Raw genomic sequence first — 11,008 nt, forward strand, 5'->3', positions numbered from 1 at the left:
CTTAATTGATCGGATTCTCTTGTAACCTGTTAAAGCCATTAAAGTATTTGTGGTTTTAAGAAGCCGTGACATTTGACCATTTACCTGAAGGACAGGACTGCAAATTTATTTTGCTTTCCTTTTTTTTTATTTTTTACATATTTTTAAAAAAAACAAATAAAGCCGGACCGAGGCCAAATTCTGTGTGGCGTTATCTTCCGTTCCGTTTCAGAGGTACTGCAGAAATCTCTTCTCTACGGAAGGAATTCATTTAAGCCGATCTGCTAAACTGTGATGTCAGAGCTGGTATATAAAACTATAAATGCTAATGTTAGCAGTGAGGCTATCTCCGGTTCTGGTACTGACGCTGCTGCTCCGCCTCCGCACGATGTGCCGGAACGCTCTCGATGCCACAAGGAGTTTCTGCAGCAGGTTTGGAGTCCGTTCAGGTTCTGTCACTGGTTCTGGGGTTCTTGGTGTCGGCCTGAGTGTCTCAGCGCTGTCAATGATGTTCTCGTCATTGTCTGGACATTAAATCATGTCTGAGCATTTTTCTTTTTTTTTTTTGTGAGGCCAAAGATGACCTAAAATGAATTCAAACTGAGGTAGACGACGCTCCTGATGTCGAGGAAACCCAACACTTTTAGATATAAATGCACCTTTTATAAATGCGTTATGCTTTTCCTGTCCACTAAGTGGAAGCAGAGAACACCAAGTAAACTTCTTTCTATCCACCGTGTCCTGTGATGAACGCTCAATGCACATTGGGAGTAAAACAAGTATCCCTGTAACTGAATATTTTATATATATATATATATATAACATTTGGTAGCTGCCTTCAGAACTTTTGTTCAAGAAACATTCAAGAAATCGCTAAGGTGAATTTGTTAAATTAGAAATTGTACTCAAAAATCACAAGGGAGACTTCCTGTTTCATTTGGGTCCAGAAACTTTTACGCTTTTGAGGCCCCATAAAGTGATTGTTTGTTATTATTGGTTATTTGGAAAAATAATTTATTGCTGAAAATTGCTTTGCTGATTGATTCCCCCCAGACTCGATCTATTTATGTGTGGCGTTGGGCATGTGGGGCTAAACGGAATGTCGCCAACAACGCCACTTTAGGACCTTCAACCTAAAGATCTATTTTGTGTTCCTTTGGTTCCCAGCTCGTTTTAGCAGGATTCCCACCCACAGGTCCGCTCACAGTGAAAACCAGCGCGGCAGTTAATAATTCAAAATATTTATTTAAGACTCTAAAAACGTCCTTAAAAACACTCAACGAACAAAACTAACAAATGAAAAGGAGAGACAAGGCAGTGACAGTCTACGGCCAACCCGCCTTCGACGGGGAAAACACAAATGAGGAAGCCGGAACGAGGGAGGGGAAGCACCTATATACGCCCCCCCCAATCAGTGGTAAATGGGCCACAGGTGCTCCCTCCCACACCTGCCTACCTAATTACATCCAATCATCCGGTTACATTCCTCCCCCCCTCCGAGTTATCGGTGCCCCACCGATAAATCATAATATAAAAACAAAACGGTTTTCTAAAAAACAGTCAAAAACCGGGCATCACCCAAAGGTCAGCGCCTGAGCCCCAGATACAACCGCGTACGCCACAAAAATGCGGCCCCAAAAGAACAGCCGGAAAGACCCTCAGTCTGTTCTTCCCGCTGGTGATTCCCCCCAAATGTCTGGCTCTCACGCCGAGCCTCGCCCGGTCGTTCCCCGTCCTCCGAGGGGCATCAGACCCAGCCACGCCGACCCCGCCACGCCGACCCCGCCACGCCGACCCCGCCACGTCGATCCCGCCACGCCGATCCAGCCACGCTCACCCAGACGCCGATCCAAACGCCGCTCCAGACGCCGATCCAGCCACGCTGCCATGCCGATGTCCACGCTCCGGCCTCACCTGGGCTGCGTCCCCCTCCATTCGCCGACGACCACCCGCTGCCAGAAGCTGCGTCACCCGGCCCCCAAGGTCCCGCAGCCCCCGCTCCATCACTGGAGCGTCCTGGCGGTCGTCTCCCAGGGTCCATGGAAGGGTCGTCTGCAGCCAAAGCCACTGCCTTGCCTCAAAAAAAGAAACAAAAAACTCTACCCGTGCCGTGCTGGATTGTGTAATCGGTCTTATTGACGTATGTTACATGGACAACATTTCTGTAACCCGATCAGAGTTCAAATTTAAATTATGATCGGATGCACTGTGTTCATGGGCCCTAAAAATATCGATCGGATTAGGATATGCGCATTCATGCATCACACTTTCGATCGGAATAAATTATTTTGCATTCATAATTAAACCACAGTAGTAGCCTGTTAAATAGCAAAGCACACTTTATTAATACCCAACATAAATATTTAACCATTTGAATTGTAGCAAATTGAAACAGAAGCGGCATGTTTTCTAAATAAAACTACATCGATTTTTATTACATTTTTCTCATAATGGTTGTCCCACATCTGCAGGCAGGCCTCATTAAACTGTGTGAAAATGTGTTTTTCAGCATACGGGACAGTGGCACAGAGGGCAGAATCTGTATTTGCGGATCTCATGCTCGAGAGCGCAGTGTTTACACACGCTACACATCCAGAACTGGTACTCCCGGATCGGCAGACCGCTCACAACGCACGTTGGTAGTTTTCCGTCTGGCCTAAAAAAGCAAAAACAAAGATGAATTGACGTCAGAGAACACGTTGGTGGAATAAAGCAATAAAGGTTTCAGCGATGAAAGCGTCACCGGTCCCCGTTTCTGCAGCTCAATCTGTGACCCAAACTGCTGATGTCAGTTTAATAATAATCTGAATATCCATTTTAAGGATTTGTGCATTTACATTTCGACAAATCTTAACAGACCGTCCACATGGTGATCCGGATCATCATCAAAAGGTTTGATAATGTAAAACGTTTAAATCTGTGCTGACCCATCCGCTGAGCCGTCCGGCGCCAGACTACGGGCGTCCTTCGGGGCGTGCTTGGTGAAGATCTCCAGGGCCAGGGCCTCGTAGAGCGGCCGCCCCTCCGGGCCCAGACGCTCCGAGGACTCCAGCTTGATGAAGGCCTGCGAGCATGTGCCGAAGGCTCGGTTCGATGCGGAGCAAACGGCAAGCAGTGAGTAGATCTCCACCACCGGGATGATGTCCTCGTACTCACGCAGGTGAAGGGCTTAAAAATGGAGGCAAGCAACGACGTGTTAAATCTACTCTGTCTGCTACATGCTCGAAATATTAAGCACTCAGAGAGCACAAACCTCCACCATGTGTGTGTGTGTGTGTGCGGTACCTGTGCGCATGGCGTTCTCCATGTAGCCTTCATACAGCTGCCTCTGAGCGAGCAGGAAGAAGTGGTACGCCTCAGCTCCACGCCACGCGTTGTCCACGATGCGATTGTCTGAAGATGCCGCCTCTTCCTCGAGAAGTCCAGCCAGAGCGAACGTCGCCTGATCGCAGAAGCGCTGGAGTGAATTCGGGAGGCCGTTAACGGGCAGCGCGCCGTCCCCGGGATGAGCGTACCTCACTCTGCTTGCCTTTCACTTTGCTCTGCTGGGACGTCTTCATCTGCTCGTGGTAATTCTCAACCAGACGTGCTGCCAGCACGTAGAGCTTCTTCACCCGCAGGGGCCGGGTCCTTTTCTCCGCCTCGTCGTCTGCGATCTGACGGTGATTAGTAAATACAATATTGCAGTACAACAGAATATCCACCCTTTATTCCAAAGAAGCTGAAGTAATGCACAACGCACAACGCTACCTTAAACATGAGTTTGGCTGCATCCAGAAAATGGTGAGCTTTCCGGTAAAGTTCCACCGCCTCCAACGTTTTGTTCTTCTCGAGTAGATGGGAGGCGTATTTGGACAGAAGCGATTTAATCTCCTTCGTGTTGTGAGTCCTGGTGAGTTCCACGGCTTTGTTCCACTGGAGCGAGAAACATTCACAGAAGAGAAAAGTAGAAAATGATTCGTCTCTAAATCTAAAAGGAACAGCGTCATTCACACTTCATGCCTAAACATCCCTCAGGACTGCAGATGAGAGGAGGGGGGGGGAGGAGCCACAGAAACACTTCCTGCCCGTCTCTCACCTGGTTCAGGTGGACGCAGGTGTCAACGGCAGCTTTGGGCCGATGACACTTAAGGTAGGCGCTGACGGCCTGTTCGCACATGCCCACAGCTGCAAACATCTGGCCCATCTCCTGCAACACAGAGGCCGAGCATGAGCACGCAGGGCAGGGCGGCTCCCGTGTGACCGGCGCCCCCCCGCTCGGGTCCGGGCGTCGGCGTCTCCACTGTGAGCCCCACCGGTAGCAGCTTGTGGTTCTCTGGCAGGGCAGCAGTCAGCCGCTCCAGGCCGTCGTAGTCCTCCAGCATGTAGTAGCACTCCGCCAGCCTCTCCTGGTTACGCCCCTGGACGTAGTACTGCACTGCGCTGACCCTTGACCCAAGTATAGAGAAACCCACATGGCGTTTTATTATCGTTTGTGTTCCCTTCCTCCAACCCCCAAAAAAGGCACAAACAAACAAAACCAACAAATAAACGGAACGATGAAAACGTTCCGTTACCACTTCTGTCTGTCAGCAAAGTAGTCTCCGACCGCATTGTGCGCCTGCAGCAGCAGCGCATCGTCGCCGGAGCCGGAGCCGCTTTTGAGCAGCTGCAGAACTCTGAACCAGTCTCCCAGCTTGATCCTCAGGCCGATGGCGAGGTCCCTGCGAGCCGTGAAACACCCGCTGGTTATGAAGCGGCGGCGGCGGCGGCGGCAGCGGACGGACACGAACAACGGACACGATGAACGTACCTGCGGTCCATATCCAGGTACATCCGCTCGGCTTCCTCAAATCTGCTGAAGTAAGCCGCCACCTCCGCCTGCTTCATGGGCTCGCTCTGCAGGTTGCCCAGGCGCTTCACGAACTCGATGCCCTGGTAGTCCCGGCAACGGACGAAGGCCTTCTCAGCCACCTTCAGGTCGAGTTTCTGGAGCGCCGCCTCAGCCAGCAGACGCCTGGCGGGGTTGCAGCAGAGAGAGCTTCTATAGCAGAATGTTCTAGATTGCTCTCGGTGTCTTTACACACCAACCATGGAAAGTCAAAGTGAATCGGAGTCGATGTTTATTCGTCACAGATTTATGAATCCGTAAATATTTAATGTTAAAATTAGATATTTTTTACTGACTCCATCCTGGATCCGATCTGGATGAAACTCGGTGGCGAGATAGAGACACCCCCCAACTTCTTACCAGAGTCTTGGGTGTGGATTGTCTTCGATGAACTGTGAGGCGTCTTCAATCCCCACCTTTTCAATCAATGCTCGACTGTCTCTCAGGGAGCGAATCTCAAAATTGATCAGGTTGTCTTTATTGGGCCTCTCTGGATCCTGTGGAGTTTAATTCAATCAATAAACATGCAGGTCCAAGAACTCTGAAGGTTCCAGCTGGTGAGGGAATCATGTTAAGAGTCGGCATGAATTCTAATCCATCGTTACCTTCATGATTTCATCAAGCAGCACAGATTTGATTTCCAGATCTTCAAAGTTGCAGATGTATCCAGATGTTTGGATGGGTTCCTGTTTGGATGGTAAAGACGTCATTGTGCAATAGTGCAAGCTGAGCGTCCTGCGAACAACCTGGCCCCCCCCCCCCCACACACACACCTCTGGGTCGAGGCTCCGGAACACGTACATCCTGGTCTTCTCCATCACGGCAAACAGATCAGGATTGTCCTTCGCCCACTTCATATCCCAAACGTCCTTGCGCTCAAACTTGGATGGATCGCCTGGAGATGGCCGGTCTCCCGTGCCGTCCTCTGCAGAGGCGTGCGCCTCCAGGTCCAACAAAGTCAGCACGCCTGCGATGTCGATGACGGCCAGGCGGCTACGGAACGACAAAGGGCGAGGGCGTGCTTAACAACGGGTACCTGCGCAGGACGAGCTCAACCTGCGTGGCGCTAAAGATTCCTCGCCTGGAGTTGCAGTTCAGGGACAAACAGTGGGCTCGGTTGTTCACAGAGTACTTCTGGACGAACGCGGCGTTCGGGAGGCTGAACCGATGGATGGCGCCGGACTCACGGCCCTGGAAGCACAGACACACACACACACGAACGGTTCGATTGGACTCCTCGTGTTATTGCATGACTACAGGGCTTCCCTCACCACTATCAGGGTCTTATCTCTTGCTGTTACACAACAAATGGCGTCTCGAGTCGGCTGGAAACAAAACAAAGAAACAGAAACACATTGTTACACTAAAATACTTTATTCTCATGAATACAAATAACATTAGGATTGGAAGTACGTTAAGGATTTGTTGCCCAATTCACACTCAGCGTTGCCGAATAAGGTTTGAGGCAACTTGGGGTTCATGTTTTAATGGGAGACGGTATTAAATGTCTTTTGGGAGTTCATCTCGTGTTAAAACCCGACTGTTAGAAAACTTGAGCGGTGAATACGTCTCTTACTGCGAGGGCGCCGCCATCTTGGACTCCGGAGGGATTGCTGTCAATGTGACGGACCCTATGAAAGGATGGAGGCGAGGACAAATGAGAGCGAACCAGAAGGCCCAGCAGAGACATTTCCACGGAGGCGGACTCCGGTCCAGCCCGTGGGAAACTTCCACAGCCCGAGTCGGATGAATGGATCGTTCTTTTCTTCCCCGGTAGCGCCAACTCCTAGAACTCAAACAGCGCGCCCAGCAGTTATCTTGCCTTCCCGAAACATTCCACGGCGTGCTTGATGTGTACCGTCAGATCTGACACGGGCGTTCTACTCGGAGCCCTCCCACTGCCCGGCGATATCTGGAGGAACTCACCTCTCTCTCCCGTCCTTCTTAGTCCGTGTCGTTTGGTTGATCTCCGTTGCAGTTAATTTGTTCGCCACTCTGTACTGCCACAGGAGGAAGGCGTCTTTGGACGCGGCGATCACATGGGTCCTAGTCATAGTGACGAAGAGCGGTTCTAACAGGCGAAGAGGACAGACGCCTAAATCACCAAGACGTTCGGGAGGTGCACAGAATGAATCGGTGAATCTAAGAAGACAAGACCCGAACAGACACGCTTTTAAGGCTGCGAGACTCTTTTACGACTGCGGTGGCGTCTCTGAAATCTGCAGACATTAAAGTGTCTCTCCCTGAACTCCTCAGTAAACATGCAGCGGCATCGAGCCGAGACAGAATGCGGAGCATTTGTGAGACTCTGCGTATTTGCTGTAGGACGCAGCGGGCCCGTGGAAGGTGCGCCGGTGGGCGGCGGGCGGGCGGGTGGCAGAAGGCCATCCGCCCCTTCTCTACGCACAGGGTGCGATCTGTTACGCTGGGTCGAAGCGGAACACCAACCTCGTGGTGAAGGAGCACTTTGATCTCGACTGCAGAAGAGGATTTAACTTCTGCGTGCAAATATGCGGGACAAATAGCGCGTTCACTGAAGAGTTCCATTTCAGATCGGGTTTACGAGGAAATAAAAGCAAATGAAGCGGGAGCTGCACGATTCGCATTTCTCTCTCACCGTTGTCGATGTACTTTGAGTCCAGCGGGGTCCCAATGGAGTTGTACAAAATCAGGACATACTGAAAAACACGCAGTCCCAAAAACATTATTAACACGACAAATTAGGATTATTTACCGCGGCGAAGACGCCGGGCTTAAAGCGTGGGGCTTTCATTTGCACTTTACCCCTGAAGGACTCCCAGACTCAAACTCAGCATCCTCCTGTGGCGACGCATTAGGAGGGAAGACAGCAGAGAAACATCCGTGATGCAGACGAGAGCCTCTGTTGCCATGCGGGAACTTGCAATCCGCCGCGGCTGCAGGTGTGCGTACCTGTGACAGGGTGTCGTCCACCTTGCTGGCCAAAATGCAGAAGTCGCCCAACGTAGTAACGGACATCAAGCTCTTGACGTATTTGACAAACTTCTCGTTGCTTTTGGTGTCCCAGAATACCACGCAGTACTCTTGCCTCTCTGGTTTTGTGTATGCGTACACGACCGTGCTGCAACAGTAGCCCCACTGCAGAGACGAGAAACAAAACAAGAAATGATGATCAAACATAACACAGGCTGCATCTAACAAGCATTCAAAATGGAAGACATTATTAGTTCAGCACTGTCTCTATAAACCAGGTTTGAGTTGCTCTTAGTGACACAAATCCAGAGTTTGAACATGGTGAGTGTTTTAGACCGGCTTAAACGTGGGTCGTCTTCAAGCACCGGTTGTTCCATAATATTCTAACTAACTGCAATATTGATATTTACCTTGTAGTCTGGTCTGATGTTAGCAAAGTAGATGTAAGAGTCCACGGCCAGGCCAAGGCGCAGCCCTCCGCCCTCCCAGGAAAGTCCCGTCATTTGCTTTCCAGGAACTTTGAGAGTTCTCAGGTGCTGTTTGAAAAGGAAGAATCACAAGTGAACATCTGCATCCTGTATCAGCTCAGTCACGCCTGCGTCCTTTATTTGGTGCCGTGCTCAATGAAATAACGACTCTGGGCGTTAATGCCCGATCTCCCCTCCCTCACCTCTCCAAATGGTGTGTAGAACTGGACCACGTTGAATTCCTTCTCCACATTTGAGGATCTCAGGGAACCCGCCACTGCCAGAACGCTGCCACAATGGTTCCACTGGATACTGACCACATTCATCGCAGAGTCAATATACACCGGGCCTGAAGGAAAGGGGAGCGGCGTCATCGATGGGAAACATTTCAGGATAATGTGGAGGATAAAACTTTTCCTTACTTTCATCATTCTCACAGCGCATGATCTGGCACCTCCCGTTGTCAAAACAGACAGCTAGGCAGGGGCAGCCTGGCTCTATGTAGCCCCCAGATCCCGCATACCAGTGGATCCCAGCTATGCTAGCAGCTCCAGTTGCATTGGAGAGGCAGCTGATGGTCATCTTCATCTGAAAGTCATGTATTCAGACAATTTGAGCATAGGGATATAGAGGATATAAAGTTTCTGAAAGTCAAGATAACTCTTCATCATTTTAGCTTTATTTAGGGTTAATGTGCCTTACAACGTCTTCCACATACAAAATACACATTTATTCTTAAAGTCCTCATCCTAAGTTGGATTGACATGTACTTTTACAGATATTTATGTGTTTTCTTAAAGTGAGCCCTGACTGTTTTGACAAATCGGCCTAAAAATACACGAATATACCTCTACTACGTAAATACATAGACAAAAGTATCTGTCTATGTATTCTTTGTACTCATCGCGTCACACCCAGAATGCCTTGCGACGTAAACAACATTGGCGGGCGGCCCCCAAACAAAATGGATTTTACATCTTATAAGAAATAATTCTATATTTGTGTCTCTGTATTTACGTAGTAAAGGTACATTCTTGTGTTTTTATACCCAAGCAGTCAGGGATGGCTTTAAGGGCATGCACTCACTATGAAGTTTCCCTGATTGTCGTAGATTTGCACGTCCCCGTTAGCCATGCCGAACAGGAGGATCTTGCTGTCTGGTGACCAAACTACGTGGGCGAGCTGATTTCCCTTTAGCTCCTTTCCCCAAATCCGGTTTCCTATAAAAAAAAAAAAAAAAAAAAGGCTTTATCCCACTGTACACGTTCGTATTTATTCCCTCAGTATGTGAACAAAGAAATCCTTGTTGAGGAATCCGCAGTGATTTTTAGTCTTACCGTCCACAGATCCAACGATGACGGCTCCGTCTTCATACACGATGCATATCCTCTGACCGTCAGCATTCCAGCTCATGCTCCTCACCACTGACTTGTTCCTGTTATTGATCATCTCCTCAAACCACGCACCTTCGGAAGGGGCAAAGACAAAAAACTCGAAGAGTCGACTTTAATCCGAGACTCCCGGCGATTTAAATGCATCGGCATTACCTTTGTACAGCATCCACACAATGATGAGTCCATTCTGGTCGCTGGTTGTCAGCTTCTCGTACTGCTCGTTCCAGGTGACTACTTGTACCGCGCCTGTAAGTGTTGCGATCATGTAGGGACCCTGCTGCACTCTCAGTAACAAAGAATGATGATAGGTTTAGCATCTGCGGAACATAACTCACCACTGTGTCCCTCGAGAGTCTGGTTCATTGACAGATTACTGGGTGCAGCGAGGCCTTTCAGTTTGGTGTCATCTGTTCACAAAGCAGAAAAATACATCAGGATTATTTCCCCTCGAGCAGATAATTACAATCTTTTAAAACAGCCAGCGCTAATCCGTGAATGCAAATACTACAAAAGGCGCTTAGCGGGTTTTTTTTCTTCCACTTTGTTGTTGGTGGGTTTTCGAGTGGACACACTGGTACCATTTGTTCTCACCGCGCCTCGACACCGAGTCTCCCAAAGAGCTCACGAAGGCTTCGGGGGATTTCTTAAACAACGTTGGCGTATAATTTAAATCACACTGGCATTACATAATGCTTTTTGACTGTTGACAATAATTTTCTATATAAAGCTGAATGCATGAATTGAAATTAATCTTTTTTTCTTTTTTTTACACTGGAGCAAAACAAATAAGGAATATCAATGTATAAACAAATACAAGTAGAATATTTGGACTCAGGTGTGTCTGATACATACTAAGTATGATTAATGTCATCATAATGACCTTAAGTTAAGTCATATTTAAGGGATTCTGATCACACAATATGACATTTAGATTTAGTCTAGTGACATGATTGTCTGTCCTCGTCACTTTCGGCAGGACATGGTTTTATTTATATCATGTTAAGCATTGCATTGTGCACGCTGAGCACTTCATCGATACAGATATGGGTCCTTCTCCTGGAGACGCAGCTCATCAGCTCCTTCCTACCTGTCTGAGTCTCAAGCTTCAGCACTCTGAGGAGGCCATCGTCCCCGCCGCACGCAATGAAACCCTGATCTTTGTTCCAGGAAACACATTTCAGATGGATATTGTTTGGGATAGCAATCTGCAAAGCACGGAGGTGTTGGTGCACACTTTCAGATTAGCTTTGCCACATCAGTGGATGTTTCCAGGCCACAAAGTGACACAAAGTCGACACTCACCTTCTTGCTTAGGTAAATAAACATGTTGTCGGCGACCACGTCAC

At 48.8% G+C, this 11,008-nt stretch overlaps 1 protein-coding gene across 1 annotated transcript; it reads right to left on the minus strand.

Moving 5' to 3' along the window:
• Window positions 1-1,553: 1,553 nt before the first annotated feature.
• On the minus strand, window positions 1,554-10,988 carry wdr35 (WD repeat domain 35). Its single transcript, XM_068752035.1, has 30 exons — window positions 10,965-10,988; window positions 10,750-10,867; window positions 9,998-10,069; window positions 9,816-9,908; window positions 9,606-9,734; window positions 9,355-9,488; window positions 8,691-8,856; window positions 8,472-8,617; window positions 8,212-8,337; window positions 7,781-7,966; window positions 7,634-7,669; window positions 7,467-7,527; window positions 6,776-6,920; window positions 6,426-6,480; window positions 6,121-6,174; window positions 5,931-6,040; window positions 5,623-5,842; window positions 5,455-5,535; window positions 5,210-5,346; window positions 4,772-4,975; window positions 4,536-4,682; window positions 4,275-4,407; window positions 4,058-4,168; window positions 3,730-3,894; window positions 3,495-3,635; window positions 3,265-3,421; window positions 2,907-3,147; window positions 2,494-2,635; window positions 1,894-2,055; window positions 1,554-1,571 (listed from the first exon to the last, which is right to left on the minus strand). The coding sequence occupies exons 1-30, from the start codon at window positions 10,986-10,988 to the stop codon at window positions 1,554-1,556; spliced, it is 3,714 nt and encodes a 1,237-aa protein (XP_068608136.1).
• Window positions 10,989-11,008: the final 20 nt, after the last annotated feature.

Source organism: Brachionichthys hirsutus, chromosome 18 (genome assembly GCF_040956055.1).
Source record: "Brachionichthys hirsutus isolate HB-005 chromosome 18, CSIRO-AGI_Bhir_v1, whole genome shotgun sequence".
Taxonomy (NCBI): domain Eukaryota; kingdom Metazoa; phylum Chordata; class Actinopteri; order Lophiiformes; family Brachionichthyidae; genus Brachionichthys; species Brachionichthys hirsutus.

Bases quoted from the DNA above. Each gene is read 5' to 3' on its own strand.
- wdr35 (XM_068752035.1), bottom strand. From the start codon at position 10,988: ATGTTTATTTACCTAAGCAAGAAG. The intron at 8,857-9,354 runs GTGAGTGCATGC...CATGACTTTCAG, and splicing joins ACAATCAGGGAAACTTCATA to ATGAAGATGACCATCAGCTG. The intron at 6,921-7,466 runs GTGAGAGAGAAA...TTCGCCTGTTAG, and splicing joins CTCAAAGTACATCGACAACG to AACCGCTCTTCGTCACTATG.